The 23,808-nt window shown below is 41.9% G+C and overlaps 1 protein-coding gene across 1 annotated transcript in view; it reads right to left on the reverse strand.

Annotated features, from left to right (window-relative positions):
• si:dkey-225n22.4 (collagen alpha-1(XXI) chain) overlaps nucleotides 1-23,808 on the reverse strand; it is a 67,471-nt gene that overhangs the window by 3,754 nt on the left and 39,909 nt on the right. The window contains exons 20-31 of the mRNA XM_019362846.2: nucleotides 23,641-23,685; nucleotides 23,503-23,556; nucleotides 19,746-19,799; nucleotides 17,539-17,592; nucleotides 14,744-14,815; nucleotides 14,276-14,311; nucleotides 12,422-12,466; nucleotides 7,971-8,003; nucleotides 6,401-6,556; nucleotides 6,065-6,119; nucleotides 4,533-4,727; nucleotides 1,205-1,282 (exon numbers count right to left, since the gene is read on the reverse strand). Of these exons, the coding sequence (XP_019218391.1) occupies nucleotides 1,205-1,282; nucleotides 4,533-4,727; nucleotides 6,065-6,119; nucleotides 6,401-6,556; nucleotides 7,971-8,003; nucleotides 12,422-12,466; nucleotides 14,276-14,311; nucleotides 14,744-14,815; nucleotides 17,539-17,592; nucleotides 19,746-19,799; nucleotides 23,503-23,556; nucleotides 23,641-23,685 (877 nt within the window). The remainder of the gene's footprint in view (nucleotides 1-1,204; nucleotides 1,283-4,532; nucleotides 4,728-6,064; nucleotides 6,120-6,400; nucleotides 6,557-7,970; nucleotides 8,004-12,421; nucleotides 12,467-14,275; nucleotides 14,312-14,743; nucleotides 14,816-17,538; nucleotides 17,593-19,745; nucleotides 19,800-23,502; nucleotides 23,557-23,640; nucleotides 23,686-23,808) is intronic.

Below are 23,808 nucleotides of genomic sequence, written 5' to 3' on the forward strand. Positions count from 1 at the left end.
TAAAATAAGAAAAACCTCTGTACTTAGCCTAATTTAGGTCAGTGATAATTGAATTAGGATGTTCAAGTCAGTTAGATTATAGATTTACAAAATAATGCAACAAGTCCACAGCGGTATTATGACAAAGTGGTTGGGAACAACAAAAACTCAGCCATAAAGTGGTAGACCACATAAAATGACAGAGCGGGGTCAGCAGATAGAATAGAATAGCCCTTTATGTCATTGTACATGCAGTGAAATCATGGGTGCTCCATACCAACTGTGCAGAAGTGAAAAATGTATAAATATAAATAGATAATGAAGTGCACAGTGTGCAGATGTGAACAATTGTTTTCAGCATCAACCAAACTGCAAACTTCCGGTGGCCTGCAGGTTAGCTCAAGAACACTGTAAAGAGAGCTTCTTGGAACTGGTTTCCATGGATGAGCAACTGCATCCAAGCCTTACATCATCAAGCACGATGCTTAGTGTTAGATGCAGTGATGTAAACTACACCACCACTCAACTCTGGAACAGTGGAACGGGTTCTCTGATAAATCACAGTTTTCCATCTGGCAAATCAATGGATGAGTCTGAGTTTGGAAGTTGCCAGGACAACGCTACTTGTCTGACTGCACTGTGCCAAGGGTAAGGTTTGGTGTGGGGATGTTTTCAGGAGTTGGGCCTCTTAATTCCACTGAAAGGAACTCTTAATGCTCCACCATACCAAAACATTTTGGACAATTTCATCCTTTTGGGGAACCGTTTGGGGATGGCCCCTTCCTGTTCCAACATAACTGAGCAGCAGTGAACAAAGCAAGATACATAAAGACATGGAGACATCTCTGCTCTATCAACATGATAGAGCAGAGACTGCGAGTCAGGCCTTCTAGTCCAACATCAGTGTTTGACCTCATAAACGTACTTTTATGTACATAAATGTGCACTGCTAAACTTTGTGGAAAGTCTTCCCAGAAGAGTTGAAGCTGTTATAGATGCAAAGGGTGGGCTGACACTATATTAAACTCTATCGATTAAGAATTGGATTTCATTCAAGTTCACATGTGTGATATATTTATGGCATTTATTAAAAATCCACACTACTAAGAGCTTTCACACATTTTCCAGAACTCTCAGGTAAAATTCCTGGCATGGGTGAATAACAGTGAGGATAGTGTCAGTGTACAGGTTATTGGATTGTTAATATGTGCACAATTAAACATACCTTGCTGTCCAGGTGGTCCTGGTGGTCCCTGGTCTCCATCTCCTTTTCTGCCTTTCAACCCTCTGGGTCCCGTGTCACCTGGGGATATGATAGGTCTGTGTTTAAAAACTAACATTAGATTCTGTGTCAGACCGAGAGCTTCAGGAACAAAAATGCCAGGTTCTCTGTAAATTTGAGTTTTGGGGACATTTTACTTCTGTTTTCCATGCAAACGAAAACTTCCCATGCTGAAAAAGGAAACGATGCCAAAAGGTTCAGTGGGTCTCCCAGCAACGTAAGTTTGACTCCAAAAGTGAGTTCATCAGTGAGAGATATTCGTATACCGTACTGTGAAAAAGTATTTGCGCCCTTCCCAGTTTCTGCAGCCAGTTCAGGCACTGGCCCAGATGAGTGAGACCCAGGGTTTGGTGGACCCTGGAGGCAGAGTGAATGGAGGTTAGATGTGTGCATGGGGAAATCCCACAGTGCTGCTGCAAAGAAAAAGTAAGGCAAAACACATACAGCGTAAAGACTGCAGTTAGCCCGCATTTGAAGCATCCATTAATTCTAGGGACAGATTTGCTGGGGTTTGATAACTTGTTGCGGTATGTGTGGGGATGCCTTCATGACCTTTAGTGGCATGTAGCGTCTGCGCTGCACTCAGCGGGGATGCGGGATCGACCGATGCTGACTCTAGGTAGAAGTCACGAGTAGGCCCTGCCGGCACTAGTAATTCACTCCGCGGGAGATTTCCTACTGGCGCGGTCTCACCTCTGTGCGCCCACTATCATTAATGGAGGTCCCGTTTGAGTGCATTTCCCCACAGTGGCCGTGGATATCACTTTCTATTACTTCTGGTGGATTATGCAGTGCAATATCCTGAAGCAGTGCTGGCACGGACCATTTCTGCGCTGTGTGGCACAGATGCTGTTTCAGATCATCTCCCGAGTCGTCATCCCAGAAGAGATACTGACTGACCAGGGTACACCATTCATGTTTCGCACAATAAAGGAACTGCATAAATCTGGGGATTGAACCTGTTCAGCATCTGCCACCCTCAGAATGATGAGTTGGTGGAGTGGCTAAATAAGACTTTGAAATCCATGATTCTTCAGTCCATTTATGAGGATGAATGTGACTGAGATAGTTGGTTAGACCCTCTGTTGTTCGCAGTGTGGGAGGTTCCCAGGCCTCCACAGGATTTTCTCCCTTTATGTTACTGTTCAGCAGAAAGCTGTGGGGGATGTTGGACTGTAACATATCCATGGCAGACCTGATGATGTTTCTATGCTTTTCAGCATCTCTTTTATTGACACACACGGTTCCTGTTCACAAACACAGGTGCAGCTGCAGCTTTTCAGGCACCAGCTGAACACATCACCAACAGCAACAACAGCACTAACCAGGATTCGGTACAGACTTTTCATGCCACTCAGGTGCATCCGCCTCCCCTGCAGTGGCACCGCAGACCACGCCCCACCACATGGACCTAATTAAAGAAAACAGGGAGGAAGGTCCGAGCCCAGCTAAAAATGAAACGCAATATATTCTGGACCTGAAAGCAAAACTACACACGTTTGTCACAAGAGAATTTGTCCCAGGCCCAGGAACGTCAGCAGGACCTGTACAACAGAGGGGACTGTATTCAGGCAATCTTTACCGGGAGACAAAGTGCTTGTATTACTCTTTTCTTCCAGCTCAAAGTTACAGTGGCGTGCAAAAGTATTCGGCCCCCTTGAACTTTTCCACATTTTGTCACATTACAGCCACAAACACGAATCAATGTTATTGGAATTCCAGGTGAAAGACCAATACAAAGTGGTGTACACGTGAGAAGTGGAACGAAAATCATACATGATTCCAAACATTTATTACAAATAAATAATGAAAAGTGGGGTCAAGTGGCAAGGACCATTTGTGGTCACACGGCGAGTGGGTGACATTAAATATGAGGTGGTACAGTTGGTCAGGGGAGGAGCCACACAGATATAGCAACCTCCTCAAAGCATGGAGAGAGGCTCAAACTGTTTCTCTTAAGGAGCGAGATGAACTGGGACGTGGATTTTCCAAACTCCACCATTCCCTGTCTGCAATGACATTTCACACAGGCCCAGAGAGCCTTGGCGTGACAGTACGTTCACGGCCCTATCGGTTACCTGAGCACAAAATACAAATTACTCATAGGGCTGAAATGCTAAAAATGGGTAATAGAAGAGTCAGACAGTGCACGGTGTGGCTCCATAGTTCTTGTGGTCTATAGGATTCTGTATTGACTACGGCAAGGTGAACAAGGTGTCACAGTCTGATGCTCATCCCATACCCCGGGTCAACGAGTTCCTGGATCAGTTAGGCATAGCTCGCTTTTTTATCACACTGCACTTAACCAAGGGCTCCTGGCAGATTCCCTTGTTTACAGAGTCCAGGAAGAAAAAGGCCGTCTCCACTCAGTATGGTTTGTACCAATTTGTCATACTTCCGTTAGGTTAGTTTGATTTACTCGAGGTATTTTTGTCTAATATTAAAATGTATTTGATGATCTGAAGTGTGACAAGCATGCAACAAACTAGCAGAATAAACACACTGTAGCTTTGCCTCAGAAGTATGCAATATCACACCTCCCTGTCAGAGGAACTATACAGCAAAGTGTCCACATACATAAACTGACTGTGCAAAAAACCTGGCTGACCCTGATTATGCAGCACTGAACCACAGAAAAAGTTTCATCCAACTACAAAGTGCCTTTGGATGACTAAATTGTGAATGGGTGATACATAAATAAACTTAAAATGAATTAAACTATTACTGACAGTTGTACAATTACCTGTACACTGGATATGTGCACATCCAGGGCACCGTAATGTTCTCACCCAACTCTGACTCCTCCACAGTCGCTGCATGGCTGGCCTAACAAGTTAAAATGCTACACAGCAGTGGAGTGGTATCTTCCACAGCTGATTAGCCACTCTCTGTGTTGAAGTGGTGATAAATCACAGACAGCTCACTGAGATGGGTGTGGAGCATTTGTTGTCTTTTGCTCTGCTGACTTTCACTGATGTTCGCTTGTTTAATGATCTTGTTTTATGGGGTACAGTGAACATCAACACATCCAATTTGTTCATCATTGACACTGTTTTGATTTTAACTGTTGATGAAAGCGGTCGTAAATTTTGTCCCATCGCTTCTTTGTGATGGTGTGTTGTTACTTATTGCCTTGTTTTCATCAGAGTGAGGAGCCAGAATGGAGCTTTTTGTCACAATGGAGCAGATATAACATTGGTGAGAGGAAGCTTTGTGTACAGATAACATAAACCTGTCTGAAGGTACCTTAAGAAACTGTGTCATATCAAACCTTTGAGGCCTGCGGGGCCCTGTATTCCAGGAGGTCCTGGGTAACCAGGAGCCCCATTTCTGCCAGGGTAGCCTGGAGTTCCCATGGAGCCTTTGGGTCCCGGTGCTCCTGGCTCACCTGGAGGACCCTTCACACCCTGGCAGGGTTCACACCTAGAGTGAGGAGTCAGGCTCTGCAGCAATGCTGGCAGCTGGTCTGTAGGGCACAGCCACAACATGAGAAGAATCTGTGACAATCTGCATCAAACCTGCTTTTGTTAAACACATTATATAGCACATTTTCTGCACTATAAGGGCACTTAAAATCCTTTCATTTTCTCAAAAATCAACAGTGCGCCTTATGTATGAATTCTGGTTGTGCTTACTGACCTCGAACTGATGTTATGTGCTACATGGCGCTCAAAAATCTGTCAAAATGTTTTAGTACGACTTTGGTGAGTTACGCGGAGTAATCCGTACTCTGCTTCAACATAATATTACAGTGTGTGTATAAGGACCCCAAAATGGCTCCTGTTAAGAGACATGCTTACGAAGCGGATTTCAAACTCAAGGCTGTCAGTCGCGCAGTAGAACACGGGAACAGAGCAGCTGCAGAGAATTTAACATTAATGAATCAATGGTACAGAAGTGGAGGAAGCACGAAGAGTGAGCTGAGTAAAGTTTGATTTATCTGACTGTTTTGTTTTGCTTAATGCGCCTTATAATCCGAAAACTACGGCTTGTAATTGTCAGCTTTAGATTCGTGGTTGCAGTTATTCAGTCTTATAATATGAATCTATAGGCAGTCTCTGTATATTTTAGGTTTGTACTACATGCTTAGCCCAAAGCAGCAGACAGACAGTACTGTGAGCAGCAGTTAAAAAGCCTGATAGCATAGACAACATAAGATTTAATCAGACAACATGCTGAATTGTCTTAATTTTGCATTTTTGAAATGGCCACTAAGAGACAAAAAGCCTTTTGACCCTACAGAAGTCAGGGAAACACTGAAATACTCGTTTCAGGTTACACTGAATCCAACGTTAAACCAATTCTGAAACTTTGGGTCATTGTAAGAGGCAGGAAAGAACATTATTCAGCTCGTGTCCATGAGTGAATGCTTTCACAGCCAGATCCACGCCTCATTCGTCACATCCAGTTTCAAAACACTGAGATGGCAACATTGGAAATGCTCATCTCAAGACTTCAGAACAGGACTTTACAAACCAGCGGGTGACATTACAGTATCCATCTTTTATATTATCTATGGGTGGGAAAAAAAGGAGCTGTGGGAAAAAATCACTGGATTCTTCTTTACATCAAAGACTAAAAACAGGAAGGAGGTGATTTATTATTACTAACACATTCATTCTGAGTTTAAGACGGTCTTTTACAAAAAAGATCATTTAAACTAGAGTGAGCACATTCACCAAATTTTCTGCAACAAGTGGATATTGATTAAAAGGTATTGTGTGAAATGTCTGAGACAACTGTGTCAGGCTGCAGCTTTGGTTTATTCACCGCAGAGTGATATGAAAACAAACAAATACTTACTACGCAGAACATCAGTGCAGAGCTTTACAAGATGTTCGTCTGAGGGAGGCTTACCCTGGAACACACAATTACACTTTGATTCAGCTGAAGCCACCCTGGGACTTGGAAAACATGCTCTGGCTCATGCCTGCAGATTTAGAGGATCTTCTCAATGTTCAGTTCTCCATCTTCATTTAGCTCACACACACTGACAGCAGTGTCACAGTAACTCCCAACCCTGATCTCTCCAGGTGTGGCAGGAAAGTGTCTTTTCTCCAACATTCAACATCCAACAGTCCTTTTTTCATTCTCACTGCTATGGTTGTTAGCATCAGATAGGAAAGGAGGTACACTTACAGGTTTGCCAGGATATCCCGGTTGGCCCGGTTGGCCTGGGTGGCCTGGCGACCCATCCTGTCCCGGAAATCCCCTGGGACCAATGACACCCATGTGGCCCATGTCACCCTTCTTTCCATCGGGTCCTCTGGGGCCCATATCACCTGTCACTCCTTTCTGAAGCAGCAACAGAAGAGCACAAAAAAGTCACACTCTAAAGGAAGAAACAGTCAAACTGATGCGTATCTGCGGTTACTGACTGCTAAACACTTTTTCTCAACACTCCTAACAACTGCATGAGCAGATAAATAATACTATGACAGGTTGGAAGGTTATGTAATAGCTAATAACAGTAAAAGTGCAAGGAAACCATTTGATGCTACCTGGGATACTGTTACCTGTGTCAAACACAGGTTTGTCCTCATCAAAAGCCTTTCACTTGTAATGTAAGAAGTTAAAACATCGTAGCATATCAGCATCGGTGTTAGCTCGGCAGTCAGACACTACAAACTCATTCTCAATCCCAGGATGTCAAATCGTTTTTCTAATCTCTTTGGCGTCTATGAGTAACATGCAATGAGCTGGTGGCTTGACACACCTGTTCCAGCAGTGGTGAGACTAGTATCCCAACTTGCCACATGTGCACAATGTTGAGGATGAGATTTTTAACATTCATGGTGTTGTGAGAAGACATTTGAACCAAAACCACAATATTTTCCAAAAGTTAAATAGCTCTGTCATCACTCACTCCTCTCTACCTTGCTCCATTCAGTCCAATATTGCAGCAGCCTGTCTATGAAATCTTTGATATGCAGTGGCTCTGACAAAAACAGCAGCATTTGAAACCGTGGGCGTGAAAACATGTTAATACAGCAACTTTCTTCCACATGGCTCAGACATACAGCTTTTACCTCAGTCTTCTGACATCTGCTATACCACGGTGTAATAGTTTAAAACCCTTTACAGTATTCTCAGTTTAGATCTAGTCAGTAGGAAACAATAAAAGTCGAGGCATGTTCAGCTAGCTGAAACTGATCGAATCTGCTATTCCAACTGACAAAATTGGTGACAAATACAAATGCTTTGTCAGTCAAGAGAAGCTAGAGTCTGTAAACCTGCCTGGGAACAAGTACAAAGAATTTATAGTCTGCCGTTGTTGTCACCCTGCAGGTGTGCCACGCACAGGCAAAAGGTCTGGCAGATATAGGTGTCGGGCAACGACAGTCTTAAAGGAGCTCTTAGTAAACAGTGAATAACAGTGAAACTTCGCATATCTGCTTTTTTAATGATCAAAAAGCAGATATATTTTGATGTCCTATAAATGGCAGCGACTGAGGGAAGTTGTATCTCCTTAAATTGTAATTCTGCAGACAGTAGAGTAAGTGTTTGATTTGCAGATGTGTGCATCTTAGGGAAAGAGTGCTTTTGTGATGTATATTTCTGCCCGGGGGCCCAGATTTCCACAGGCCTGAAGGTACTGGCTCTGTAAGTCTTCTATAGCAGCCATGCAGGCTTGACAGGCCTTCTCACTGTGGTGCAGAATAAGACAGAATGGATTATATCTAATACCGCAAAGTCTAATTCGACAAACCTCTCCTTTCCATCCCCTGGGTCCCACTTCGCCCTGGCGGAAGAAGAAAAGAGAGTGGGGAGGGAGGGGAGGACGAGAGGAGGGGAAAATAGAGAAAGACAGTTAGAAACTTCTGCTTACATCAAAGACAGTATGTCAGAGAAGCTACATGAGCTGCTCTGCATTGCTGATGCAGAACTGCTCTTTTCTGTCAAACTGATGACTTACAAAACATCTTAGGTTGGTTATTGTAATGCATTTTAGAAAGATTTTTCCCACCTCTTTCTCTTTGTTGTAATGTGATGAAAATGTGGATTTCTTAGCCCCTAAAAACACAATCCAGTGGTAACCACAGTTCTATAAAGCTTCTACACTGCTGAGTACTAGGATACAGATAGGTTGGTATGTTCCATTTTCCATGAAATGCTTCCCGTTTTGCTCCAGACTTCCTCTTTCTTTCATGACCAGGTAATTGATTTCAGTCATTTTAGGAAAGAAACTCTAAGAAACCTTACAAAAGCCATAATGCCAGGGGCTTACAGCACAATCTGCCAAAGGAACTTTCTCAATCACCCGCACTGCTGATGTAACAGGAAGAAAATCAATGTGAAATTAAGGTCAAAAACCCTACAGACATCCACTGCTACTCAAAGACTGGAGAATGCATCCAGCAGTGCAACACTGCTGGTGTTGGGCAATGTTCATGCATGTTCAGTCATCTGAGTAGTTGTAGCGACAACCGTTTGATTTTCTTCTCAAACAGCAGCTTTTTGTTGCTTTCTATTCAAGTCACTGTGTGGATGCACTTCACACAAATAACTGAGCTTTCCAGTCAAAGGACTCGTAGTATTTGTGGTTTCAGTTTTACAGAATTCAAGACTTTCAGTTACCCTTCTTTGTCATTGGTTATCAATCAGTGTCCACAAGTGTTTCAGAATTTTTTAGGTTAATAATATAGACCAAACACACAAATCCATAAAGCTAATATGAATAAGCATGCAAGAGCTTCCAGCTTACATTTCTTAGAGTAATTAAATAGTTAAATAAAATGCATTCAATTGAATTATTCAATGAATTAATGAATAAACAGCCCATGTCTCGTGTTGGTAAAGCTGAGTCCAGACGGAAGGTCTTTTTTTATGTAGGGAATGTTTTTATAGCATGGATAGAAGTTTAGAAAGACAAGATTGAAAACTGCAAAAAATAACCCTAACCCAATATCTTTAATTACTGTACATGTCGAGCAATGTAAAATGTTCAGCTCGGGAGACTAAATGTCCACTACAGCATTTACTCAACTCACCAAACTAAGGTAAATGTGTTTAGGTTCCAGACATCCTCAGCAGAATTAACCCTGTGGCTATCACAAAAACCGCATATAAATGTACACACATAAATATTGCGTAATTCTTTTCTGTTTTTTACACTTTTATATAATTATGGTTGCAGAAACCACTTCTGTGCATTTATATTTTGACTTGAATCAATGCTGTAAACAAAGTTATTGATAAATCTGACAGATAGCATTATTACTAATGTTCATTTTCTGTTGCAGTAACATCCTGTGTGTGTGTGTGTGTGTGTGTGTGTGTGTGTGTGTGTGTGTGTGTGTGTGTACATAGGGTCCTACTAAAGAACTATGTTTATGATTTAGAGTCACTCCAAGTAAAAAGTGAAACCTATCAAGAGAGATAAAGGTTTTAAAGTTTGCTGCTTTGTTACGAAAAGCTTCGTCATAAATGCTAGCACTGAACGTATGCAGGAAACTCCACAGACTGTGTGTGAAAGGTATTGTAGCCACCATGATGCCACCTGTTGGAGCATCAGTGATGGAGTTTTGGACCCAGACGTCACCAGCTAACACTAGCAAGCTAATTTAGCAAGCTGTAGCCATAAAGTGCACGGGCACAATACAGACATAATAAGGGTGCGGTCAGTAACAGACTAATCAATGACATGGTATGTTGCACAAGAAACCTCCCTTAGGTACCAAAGCTTCATCACTTCCTCTTGGGGAACAGAGGCACACCCACCCTCTGTTCCCTCGAACTAAAATCATATTTATTTTAGCCAGCAGGAATTAGGAAGTGTGTCTGAAGACAAAAATGTCAAATTCATTTCAGAGGTGACACGCTTGTGATTCACTGCTGACGCATTTAGCCTAGAGTGCACATCACACGGAGGCTGGGCTATTCCCGACACTAAGGAATTACAGAGTGTGAACATTAAGCTGCATGCTGAGACATTCATGTGTCTCCAGTGTCGCATGCATAACCACACAGCCGTGGCTCAGTGTGATGCAACATGGCTGCTGCAGTACACATACACACACCTCCAAGTGTACTGTCTTGGAGCGTGAGGGGCAACGCCTCAGGGATCAGTACCTACTGATAAACACTTGAATGCTACTCATTTGTTCTCGCTCCTAGTAATACGCTTCAGTTACATAGATTAGGTGGAAACATTCTTATTTATATGTTTTATTATTGTGTTTATTGACAGTCATTAAAGATGATAATTGCAATGTGGAAAAACATGCTAGTTCTATTATACTGCCCTGCTTCTCTAATCTCATTTCACCTTGTTGCCAGGAACGATCATTCCTCACTGCCAACAGCTTGAAAATACTTCCCAACTACAACATTGGAATTCCATCTGTTCAGCATTAGCAGTTGTTCTGTCATGTCTCTGCAGCTGTTTCTCGCCTCTCTCTGATGGATAATGGAGTGTTTCACAGTTACATCTAAAAATAGATTTCTTCTTATAATAAATATGTAGAGCTCCTATTGTTTGTTTATTACAAACATTACGTGGCTCACAGAGTCAAAGCAAACTGGATGTCTCACATCTCACCCGGGAGTGGTTCTTCAGCTCCTGTATGGCGAGCTAATCACTAGCAGGCCTTCCTCCATGTCTCGATAAGAACAACAACAAAAACGTAGCTAAATTATATTTATCTGCTTCAGGTTCCACATGCTGATATTATTCATGTTATTAGTAATACTTCTGCTTTTTCCTCTTTGACAAGTCACAGCTGCCAAAGCAAGTATGTGAACAAGCTATGTCTGTAAGTAGTGACTTTTTTACATGTCCGTCAACATAAATTCACACGTTATTTTTGCTTGTTTTTTTAAAGATATAATATTTGTACATGTCATTCTACATCTGTGGAGCATTTTACACAGAAACAAATGAACCTGAGAGAAACAAGCTGCTAACGGAGCAACAAGAGGTTTCTCCATGTATGACTGATGTTAAGTCCATATTAGACATGTAAAATGTCATTATTTTACAGTTATTAGACTGAGCTGTAAAATGTGTCTTTTTTGCACTTCCAGCAGTCTTGGAGCTGCTGTCTGTCTCTCTCTTTTGTCTTCACCTTCAGATTTGTTCGCCAGTTCACACCATCGAAACCTGTAAACTGACCATTGATTTTCAGTTAAACGTCTGTATTTCAGCCTATTCTGACACGGTGTCTCCTCTGGGCCCTCCTCGCTGTTGTCAAGAATCTGAACCGTGGCACTGTGATCCTCAATAATGTGGATCTTAGCTTGAGCCTGAACAACGAAGCTGGCTGGGGCTTTGCCACGAGGGCCCCTGGAGTTTGTCTCCAGGGTCACTTATCAAGGCATATTAACTCAGTCACCTCTCTCTGAGTGGCTGCTGAATATGTGCTTCCAGACTAGATTTTATGATTCTTTTATTACTGTGTAAAGCACTGTTGCTGTTTCACTCCCCTTTTTTCTTTTCTGTGTTACTGTATTGTTTTCTTTTATGAGCTTGATCACAAATCCATATAACACTTCTCTTACAGAGGCGTGAGATCACAATCAGGCAGTAGGTTTACATCAACTCATGATGAGCATGAATATTGTGATAATTATCATTCTCAGCCACTGTCGTGGTCCACGGTCTCTGACACAGTATATTGAGTTTGGTGGCTTGTTGATGGCCACTGTGTTGGTGGCCAATCCAAACAATTCAAAAACAATTTCAAACTTTGCACCCAATTGTTGTTTTCAGCAGACATTAAGCATGTATGCTGTGCAATCATTCCACCGTTTGAACAGTTCAAAGAAAGCCTACAGTTACAGTGACATTCATGATGGATGTGTGTAAACGTCTGACCGGATCTGTCAGGATTGTAATGACTTTGGGAGAATTTCTCTGAGGGATCGAGTTTATTAGCTACAGATAGCCTAAACAAAATTAATTCTAACAAGATACTGGTTTGGTCAAATTTCATCGATTCGCTATTTTTCCACAACCTAAACTGGTTTAAAGTAACCTCATGATGTAAGCCTAAATTAGCTCCTTGTAAGTGAGGACTGTTTCCCATCCCTGTGTCCTTGTGGGGACATTTGGTTCAAATAACTGTGCACACACACACAAGAAACACTCATTTTGAACACAGCGTTTGAAAACATAAGCTCCGCTGCCACCCAGTGGAAGCAGAAGGATTCTACACTCACCGGCATGCCGGGACTCCCGAGATCTCCGTCTCTGCCTCGCTCCCCCTGCAAAAGAGATACATCATCATTGACTGGAGGATTGTGTGAATTTGTTTGCATGTGTGTGGGGCTGAATGTGTGTATGCACTGGTGTGTGCCTGTCAATGTCTTCATTTTATATGTGTGTGTGTGTGTGTGTGTGTGTGTGAGAGAGAGAGTGGAGAAAAGGTCATGATTACCACTAGCAGCCAATAAGGGAAAGCCAGAGTGAGACGGGATAAGAATTGGCTGCTGGTGACCTTTAACAAACCTGACTTTTTTATCTCGTTTGTGTGGTTTCCCAACCACATCCTGCAGCAGAGGAAGCACCCAGAGGAGCTTTCTCTGTTCCTCTGGGCCATCACTCTGTCTGTCTGCCATTAGTGCACGTAAAAGCAACCGAATCTGTGTTCACTTTAGGACTGATGCAGACAACAGTGGCTGCAGCAAAGCTGAGGGTTTAAATTAAAAAGATCAGCTTACATTAGACTTCACTGGCCTCTTACACTTGCTCTAAGAAACTGGAGCTACTTAAATATATTACATACTCACTGCAGTCTAATGCAGTCATATTAGTGAAGTAATCGCTTGAATAGTTGCTGCAAACATCTTTGTCTGCTGTGTCATCCTGTCAGAACAGGGTGTTCAAAATGTTCTTATTAAAATTAGAAGAACTGAGGAAAATCAACCAGTTAAAGCCTGTATCAGAGAACACTCAGTACTCATGCTATTTAAAAAGGTGATAATTAGTTAATAAGCAAAAGCTCTGCTGTTGTTTGATGTAACTGCTTCAGCTCAACAAAGAACTGCCAAAGATATTGTCTTAACACGTGTGGCACTTGAAACATTAGTATAATGTCAAATATATCATCTGTAATACTATATCTGATTTTCCTGCAGTTTCCAAATGAATTCAATTAGATGATGTCCACCTCTGTAAACCTCTGATGTCCACCTCTGTAAACCTCTGATGTCCACCTCTGTAAACCTCTGATGTCCACCTCTGTAAACCTCTGCTAGTTGAAGTGTAAAGTCCTGACCCTGGTATGCAGCACCAGCAGTTTTCATCTGATATGATGCCACATAAGTAAAACTGGAGATGTACCGCTGATCAACCAATCACAGGAATCACTGAGAGGTCAGGACCACTGACCAAAAACCTGACATTCCCCACCCCAGAAACATACTGGAACAACAGTACCACAACTGTTTGTTTTTCCCACTTCACAGTGATATGCCACACAACAAACAAACAAATGAGACCAAACCATTGTGCTAAAATCTTATTTTGAAACTGGTTTTATCATAGCGCTGTAGCCAGTGAACCTTTGCCTTTTCTCTAGTTTCATGTTTCTGGCCCCGTCTGCAGAAGCAGAAGGCAGAGCGTCGCTCTCTCTGCTTTTATAGTCATCTCCTTGTTGCTTCACATTTATTAGCTGAAACTTTGACGTCACATTCACATATTCGAATACTGCCACTGGGTATTTAAGTTTGCTAAAAACGATGTTGTTATGAAACAGAATGATTAACAACAGGGTCCCTCACTTTTTCTGGATATTTGAATAACCCCAGCACTGCATGAATTAGCATGGCACATACAGATGTGTTTTTGTTAGCTGGAAAATGAGTCAAAAACACACCTCTAGGCTCTATAAAGGTTGTTTGACCCTAGGACAAGATTGATGGAGTGCTGCATCACTGGTGCTGTTCTTCAGTTAAGCTAAGCCTACGTGTGCTGAGATGGAGCTTAGAGCCTGTGCAGTCATGATGGATCGTATGTTCTCATGAAGCTGGTTAGTTTGGATATGATTGTGTCGGGAAGAACAGCCACCGTACCTGTGCTCCTTTAGACCCAGGTTCACCGCTCTCCCCCTGATGACACAACACTGAATGTTAGAGCACGTCCACGTTACACTGTGGTGACAGCGCGAAGAATTAACAAGAGAGAAACAACATGTCCTGTGGATTGCGTACTGCGCATCAAACACAGCAGTATGTTCTGGATCAGGACTGTTTATTGTGTCTTTATGTGTCTGGGCATGCTGCTTTTGAAGTGTGAAGGACAACCTTCAGCACCATTAAAATTAATCATGTCATCTAAGCACAGTATGAATAATACATCAACAAGTATGTATTATGTTAAGCTGTCAACATTTCCACAGTACAGCTTGTAAATCATGTAAGCTCCTGACAGTTAGAGCCATAAATCATTCATCAAGTGCTGCCTCTGCTGCCTTTTCAAGACTTCATTATGGACAAATAAACCCTGTTTTTTTGTATGTAATTACAAGAGTTGACTCTCACCTTATGACCTTTGAACCCTGGCAGACCCATGGCACCTGGCAGCCCTGGAACGCCTGGTTCTCCAGCTGATCCCTGAGAGGGTGAACATTTCATTGATGTTGGAAAAAAGAAACGATACAGAGAATGTTGGGAAACCAGGTCTGTGATTGTTTGGTATCCAGCACAGAGCCGCCACATAAAAGCCAGGATCTTTGGAAAGTGGTCATCAGGTACCTCAGGCTCCAGATAATCATCAGCGTGGGTAAATGTGGCTTATAAAGATATCTGAGTGAAGACATTTCAAGTGTTCCTTTGCTTGTGAAATTATCATTTCTAAAATGCTGAAGCAAATTGTGCTTTGAAGGATGACACCTTGGAAATAACAAAGGTACCTGTAATTAAGCAGCAAAGACAACTTGGGTTCTTTTTTTAAACGGTTGACATTTGTGGGCGTAATTCTTCAGTAACATGTTGCTTAACGAACAAGCGACATAAAAAGTGCTGCTGTCACTCATCAGGAAGATCCAGGCTGGTGAAATAAGTACAGGCTGACAGGAGGAATCTGGGTTCATGCTGAATTATCAGACTGTCACCTTTATGTAGGCTGGAACTGCTGGAACTGCTGGAACTGCTGGAACTGGGAGATTGTGCGAATAGTGTAATGTTTGCTGTATCTTTGTTTTAGACAAACACAGACGAAACTTCACTTGTTGTTAATAAAACTCTGAGGTCTTGCAACTTTAACCTTCAGATGTGATATTTAAATATCTAGCCTACTTGGCTTTTGAAAATTGTTCTCACATGTTTTAGCAATTCTTAGATGAGTAAAATGTTTTTACTAAAAAAAGTACTTTTTGTTTTTCTCCAAAGCAGCGTTAGGATTAGATCTCCTTATCTTCGGTGATGACTTAGTCGTTATGTAACCCCATCAGGCCTAGCATCCACTGATGACCCATCTAGATTTAGAGGTACAATATCAGTGTTAGCCGAACCCTAACCCCAGCTCAGGATGGGTCAACAATGATGTGATGAATGCATTTCTTTGTTAATGTGTATGCAAGGATTTAATTTAACAAAACATCCTTGAAACTCAAACACCGAATGCTTAGGTTTAGGATTAGGAAGCAAAACTACTTGGTCGGGTTTGCTTCATGCTTCAAAAACACAAATATATTATAAACATTTTCTTGTGAAAACTCCCTGAATAGATTGGCCTGTTAAGTCCACAATGCTACAAGCAAAGCATGGACGTGGATTGAGCCCATGGTTAAAAAAAACTGGTGGAGTCGATTCTCTTTTTAAACTTATGCCCTAAATAATTTCTCCATGAACTGAACTCATTTAAACATGAAACTATTCATAGAAATCTGAGACGTAAACTGAGGAAGTAATAAATACATTTAGCATTATTGTACAATTTGTGCACTTGTGCCGCAGGACACACCAAAGCACACTCGAGTCCTGAATATCAAGCATGTATATTCATCTCAAGTGAATGACAGTTTGTTAATGTTTATACTAGATCAACAGACGTCTCATCTATCATCATGTTTTTGTATTTAATCTCAGCAGGAGACTGCAGAACCGGTCATGGGGACATGTCAAGATAATAAAACAACAAAGAGTGTTGGACCCAACAGCGACTAAAAAAACAAAAAAAAAGAACAGAAAATGCTTAAAAATGGCCTTTGTTAGCAACGCTAAGAATGATGTGATATGGCTCCTACAGGTACAGTGCTTAACAAATTTACTAGACCACCTGTCATAAAAACATACAAGAAAACCCAAATATATTAGAAATAAAAAAGACTTGTTTAAAACTAAAATTTTAATATTTATTTGGCAAATAGCAAAATGAAACAAGTAAGTAGTCCTTATTTACATATAATAACCATAAAAGTTAGGATTTTACATGCTTTCCTTTGGCCTTGATAACAGCTGTCATTACTGCTGGCAGTGTTTTTATGGACTTTCAATAGTATCGTTTATTATTAAGGTCCAAATAGTTCCTAGCTGTTCCCGGACGCTGGCTAGCTGTGCTAGCTATCTTTGAATCCATTGCATCTGACATCTGTGCAATCACACTTTGACTTGGACCAGTCCATCTACTGGGGCGATCGTGGCTCAAGAGTTGGGAATTTGCCTTGTAATCGGAAGGTTGCCGGTTCGAGCCCCGGCTTGGACAGTCTCGGTCGTTGTGTCCTTGGGCAAGACACTTCACCCGTTGCCTACTGGTGGTGGTCAGAGGGCCCGGTGGCGCCAGTGTCCGGCAGCCTCGCCTCTGTCAGTGCGCCCCAGGGTGGCTGTGGCTACAATGTAGCTTGCCATCACCAGTGTGTGAATGGGTGTGTGAATGAGTGGATGACTGGATGTGTAAAGCGCTTTGGGGTCCTTAGGGACTAGAAAAGCGCTATATAAATACCATTTCCAGTGTTCCAAATAGTCTTTGCAAAGCTTTGAAGTATTGTCACACAGATGATAAAGTAACCAATGCCTTAGTTAAGGAAGCTCCAAAACAAACTACTGGCTCAGTGTTGGCTATTAGTGGAGAAAGTCAATGTTGGTTAACTTTGGTTTGAGTCATTACATTGGTTTACTGTTAGCTAAAATCAGTATCATTAGCAATAATATAGTAAAATAAAACCGATATTAAATAAAACTGTGACTTTAAAAAAAAAACTGTGAAGATAACAAACTAGAGAGAAAAATGTTAATTCTAACTTCCTTGTGTCAAGCTTTTTTATTTCTGATCATCTTGTCTAACGACTGTCCAAATTATATTAGCATGGTTAACACAAAGGTAGCACTCCACTCACCGTCAGGCCTGGTGGACCAACAGGACCAACCACCCCTGGATCTCCACAGTTCCCCTGAATAAAACACACACAACATTCATCTGAGTGTACTCCTGAGGGTCATCTGTTACCCACATTCTCAGCTCTAATGCAGTTTTTGAAGATCGAGACAAGCACAAGGGTCACAGAGGGCATATTAGTGCATGGCTGCTATTTGCATTTGTATAGCTCCAGCGCAGCACAAGCTGCAAAGGAGATGAGTGAAGGTGAGTATAAATCACACAGTACAGTGATTCATCATAATCCTCTGAGCCAGGCCCATTACTGTTCTCTTCCCTGTTAACCAGCTGTGCCAATCAGAGTAGCACATCACAAAAGTGTCTGACTAAATTTAGAGGACAGAGAGCTTTTCCAAGCACCAGAACGGCATCGCTGTCACTGCCAATATTACAAACACTGTGCTGCTTGCAAGCACTATTTTAATGCTGCAGCTGGTCGATATGGAGTCGATTGCACTTACTTTTATGCCGTCTTCAATCGCAGAACTGAATTAGCTGAAAGAGCTTTTATGTGCTGCATCTTCTGTTTGGAAGCTTCACCGCGCAAAAATGTTGCTTCCTTTTTAGGGAGCCTTATGTTTTCTTAAGGATACAATGTGCATGATTTATATGGCTACATTTTCAAATTACACTTCACATCCTATATTTACAAAAATAGAGAGAAGCGTGATATTCAAACCGTTCTCAGAATCTTACAGTTTCCTGGTCATTTTTGTGCTTAAAATGTTAATATATAAGAGGTGTGTGCTGTAGGTAACTACAGTGGCTAACAATAAAACTAGCTAACAGTAATATTGCGTTCCCATTGTACCTGTACTGTAATAATCACTGCCACAGCTGTGCTTGAGCACAGCAGCAAATGAACTCAGTCATCTGTTTAGCTTGATTGATGAATTTAAACTTAATCTTAAACCTCGTGGTCACATCTGGTCAGGTTGAAAGTTGCTCTGTTTTGAAGCAGAACAGTGATTTGGTTATAGTCGTCTAAGCGTTCATACTGTCCCACTGTGATGAGTGAGAGACGGGCCATCTTTAAGTTAACGTGTAAAAGGCTCTCAAGGATCAGTTTGGGTTAGTTTGGCTACTTTAGAAACATGGCAGCACAACATGTGAAAGGAGAACTCAATAAATAGCTCATGCTATGCATACTTACATCTATAACAACATGATTATGAATCTTAAACGGTTTCTGCTAACAGATACCCCAGAATCAATACAAATTAAGTAGACTGTCCAACCCCAGCTCCTCATTTCTCATCACGTGTTCCTGGTATTTTAAGAGGCCTCAGAAGTTTCCAGGAATTTAATCAGGTGATGCGAAGGCAAGGAGGCCTCCGCATGCATTGACTGTGCATGTAAGCCTTTACAACAAATATACTGGGCTCAGTACAGACTGCTTTAAGTCTAATCTCACTGACTAATGTCTATTTATGTTGCCTTACAGACAGGTTGGAATGACCACTTTATCAAGCAGCATTTTCCTGCTCAACACAACAGCAAAGAGGCCATTTTCACCTTCATATGCATGAAATCATCTTCTACCCCCTCCTTTCCTTCCTTCTTTGTGCCATGCATGCTGCGCTGAGTATACAAATTCCAGAGGGCTAGGAAATATGCATTTCAAGGTCAGAGAAATGTGTCCTCATGCCCCCTGTGCTGGTCTCTGTGAAGATAAAAACAATGTCCTCACAGGGGCCTTCCTCACAGTTTACACATAAAAGCCAGACTGATCTCATTTCTGAAGCTTTTTTCACACAAGTTAAAAAAAATCTGTTTTTGATTTTGAACAATCTGGTTTGAATTTGTCTATTTGAAATGATCCAAATTTACACAAGTGAAATAGCATATAGGCTTGTGTCATTTGTGTATAAGCACCTAAATGAGTTCATAGTGTGAAACCTAATTTTGCACAAATGTTTTTGCTGTAAAGAAATTTGAGTATCTGCACATTAAGAGTCAAAAGCATGAACCATCTTTGGCATTTATTGAGAAACACCTACACACTGATTCCAAACAGTTTGACTCCTGCTTAGAAAACTGCACTTTTCTCCACGGGAACATCAAGAGGAGAGGAAGGGTGCAACATCAGAACGGGCTGAGAATAGCCGAGCGGCTGGGGAGTAGCAGGCCATTAGCATAGGAACTAATTAAAACATTCAACACACAGACCTTGGGACCATCTCGGCCGATCTCTCCAGGCGGCCCCCGGGGCCCTTGGGCTCCCTGGATGGAGACAAACATTAGGGGGAGGGGGAGCAGGATGGGGGTGAGAGAGCGAGGGAAGGAGGAGGAGAGAGAGAGAGAGAATGAGATGAAAGAGACAGACACAGTGCTTTGGGCTGAATGTGACAGAGTGCGTGACGGCTTAGTCAGAAGGCACTGAGGGAGAAATGAGATGGCTCAGGTCCACTCACACACACACACTCACACACTCACACACACACACACACACACACACACACACACACACAGGGGCATCTACATTTGGACAGTGGTGTGCGTAAACACACACAGAGTTTGCATATTCAACAAAGCATTCTGCTGTATCAAGAGCGCAGCTTGAAGCTGTGTGTTAGCTGCTCTATCTTCCCACATGCCTTCACAACAGGAAAAAAAACCACACAAATAAATTCTACTATCCTGAAATATGCCAGACTGTAAGGGAGGAACAGGCAGCACTGGGCTCTTTTATTAACAGTCAAGATAGGAAAAGGCAAAAAATACCCAATACACTTATCGCTGTTACTGCTGATTCGTGTGTGTCTGCAGATACAGGCTGCAGCAATGGAGCTGGAATTGATCTGTTTCTCACTCTGTTATGTGTTATGCTATTCCAGTAAATATCTGTTTATTGTCAAATAGAAATTTGATGTCTTAATTTGTATTATTTAAGTTTCTCCATATTTTCTGAATCATCCATTGAATGTAAAAAGCAGTGATTACACGTGGATATGCTGATGTCACAGAAATAGATTCAGTTCACCAATTCCCAAAACTTGAGAATTCAAACATAACCGGGGGTGCATTGGGGTGATTTTAGTTACTAATTCTCTTACATTTCGTTTTGGCTAAAAGTTAGAAATGTGTCTGCTTTGACTAACTAGCTAACACAGATGACTGCTAACCACATGACATTAACTTCTCAGATATTTTGGACGTGTGACTAATGGTGACAATTTGTGACCAAGTGAATGAGGAACCAGTCACACAGGCCTAAAGACCAGTTCGTTACCCCTATTTTTGCCCAGCTATCCACCTGTTGCTGGGGAAAAATGTTTATTTCCTAGTTGATTAGCCTGGCTCTGGTGGACACCAGATCACTAGCTAACATCCTCCGTGATTTCTTCACCTCCCATGACTTGGATTTCTCATTTTTGACTGAAACTTGCTTAATCATGGTTAGTTTCTCTGAACTCATCCCCGCTAACTGCCAGTTTTTCAACTCCCCGCAGGAAACTGGACGCAGCAGAGGTGTCACCGCTGATATCTACGGCAGCTTTTAACTACAATTATTTCTGTTGGATCTGCATTCACCTGTGCTGTGTGCACTTGTTTATCGTCCTCTGAAGTTCGTTTAACAAGTCGGTTGGCAAACTCTTCCTTGTGATTGGTTTGGTCACCAGCATGTGACTGCAGTTATTGTTTGAATGGAAATGCCCTTTTCTACATCCAGCAGCAAGCTCCTCTCCGTACTGTCACTGTGAGAAGTGTGCAAACTGAAGCATTTGTGTCACTTTTACAAGTGTTACTCCTGGTCAGCTCAGAGTTACCATGTGTTTGCAGACAAATATGAAACTCTAGTGGCAAACCTGAAACTCTGCTAGCAACCAGAACAAGGAGGTTTTTGGTGCAGCACCTTCTGTGCAAAGATTTTGTCCAGCAAGCCAGCAACCTCCAGAACCACTGCCAACCAGTCAGGGAATGACATTTTTCTTCTGGAGCATCTCAAATATGATCCCCACCTGGCCAGTGGGAAAGAATGCAGGTTTAAGGTGCTTCACCTGTCACAGCCAGAGGCTACCTGAATGTATTTACTTATCCAGCGAGTTGGAGGAAACATATGACTGTACATGATATATAAGGAGCCAAAGCACAAACAGGCACATTGGAAATGCCAAATATAATGGGTGTCAGCTGGTCAGCTAACAGTAAGTTTGAAATCTATGTATATTTTATAATGACAAGAATGTATGTGGTTGCCTAGTTACAAGGGGTGGCTCATCCCGCCCACACGCTCTCCTCCTCCCTCTTGACTCAGTGTGCGTGTATGTGTGCGTGTATGTGTTGTGACTGTGTGTGTGTCAGATAAGTCAGAGGCCCACTGCAGGGATAACGTCATAGCTGTGTTCTGTTGTACTGACACAAATAGAAAGAGGAGGATGAAGACTCAAAGATGAAGCTCGTGGTTGTGGAAAGGTGACCTTTGTGCAGCCGCACATTCTGATCTGTAGAGCAGTCTGCAAAAAACAGACCGATGCTGAACTGATACAGAAAATATCTGCCATTAATCTCATTTCTGGTTCAGTTTTCTGTGTTGATGTGTCCTTAGGCCTCAGCACGATTCACTGAGACCCTCCTTCACTCCCTCCAGCTGTACTGTCTCACTCTGGCCATAGGAGGGTGACAAAGCTGTGAACGTGTCCAGCCATTATCACTGAGCAGCGTGTGCTCTCCAAGCTCTGCTGTAATTGCATTTCTCTGTGTGTAATCTTGTTTACCAGAGGGGGGGTCTCCATACTGTGTGTACAGCTATAACCCACAGCACATGCTGGTCTGACTCTTGGTCTACAGCAACAGGCACTCGCAGCCTTAATGATATTGCCAAATAAATCAGTGAATGGAATCATAAGGATTCGTGGCTGAATTAATGATCTCATTATGAGCTCACCACAGGGACGGTAGTGTGGAGATCTGGAGATGGCACACATAAAACTGCACAAAGATTCATTCTGAGTCCAAAATATTTTGTTTTGTAGACACATATGGTGAAAAAATGATGTTGGACCCTGTGATTCTAAAAGTAGGAGCGCCTATAGACGAGAGAAAAGCTGAGAAAAAAGTTTTGCTGTGATTGCACTTTTACAAAGTAGCCTAAGGAGCTATGTTCACTGTGGTATTAATATCTTAAATGCACTGAGGTTTGCAACCCTATATTTTTAAAGAACAGCAATAAGGTCTTTTGTGTAAGAATATTAAACAGCTGTTGATGTGTATCAGTTTAAATGATTAGAGCATTTATCCCCTATTTGCCAAAACTTTGGAGAACAATTTTATATATGGTGTATCTGACATCCTTGTGTTGGTGTTTATTAACCGTCGTCCAGGGTCAACATTGCAACTAACCAATCATGTTGTTGTGTGTCACAACTTTGCATGAGGAAGGAAAATGTGTTTATATAAAATTAGCTTCTGCAACAAATGGTAAGCAACCAAGTTACTGTTGCAGTTAAATTCAGGTTACGTTCATCATGCTGGTTTGCTAGTGATAGCTTTTAATAGCATTAGCTAGCTTCTTGGCTAATGGCAACTGAATGCTCAGACAACTTGATTGATCAGTTGATCCTGTCACCCATACGGAGAGGGTCATCACTGACCTTAACATTCATCAGGTTTCAAGTGAGAATATTAAAGATAGCATTCAAGCTAACATCTACCCCTTTATAAGGAATTTTTGTGTATTTGTATGCAATCAGAAATCTTAGAAGAGCTTTAAAGGCAGAATGCATGCAAAGGACTTTATTTAAAAGGTCATGTGCTCTAGTCTCTGAAACCTTTTTATTTAACGTGGCTACCCTAATCATATCCCTCAGTGACTTACTGGGCGACCTGAGGGATGTTCATTAGTTAACAATGTCCTAATTTGCTGTGAATACTTGAAGAAACATTTTAAAAAGTGGAAGCAAATGAAAAGTGATGTCGTACTAACCAGTGTTCCCTTTATTCCAGGGGGACCCTGTGGGCCAGGCAACCCCTTTTCACCCTAAATGCAAGAACACAAGGAATGAGTTAAGGTCACCCACTTGTGTCACCAAGAGTTCTGACACAAGTTAGTTTCAGAGTTTACCAGCGGTCCCTGTAGGCCTGGTTCACCAGGAGGTCCTCGGGCCCCCTGTGGATTACAGCAACAGAAGGACATGATTACATAAAGCTGTATTTAGTCTTCAGCTCAGCTTCAGTGAACTGCATTTTATTTTTGTTCAACACATTTACATGCAAAGGTAATGTGACAATG

The sequence above is a fragment of the Oreochromis niloticus genome, linkage group LG9, assembly GCF_001858045.2.
Source record: "Oreochromis niloticus isolate F11D_XX linkage group LG9, O_niloticus_UMD_NMBU, whole genome shotgun sequence".
Taxonomy (NCBI): Eukaryota; Metazoa; Chordata; class Actinopteri; order Cichliformes; family Cichlidae; genus Oreochromis; species Oreochromis niloticus.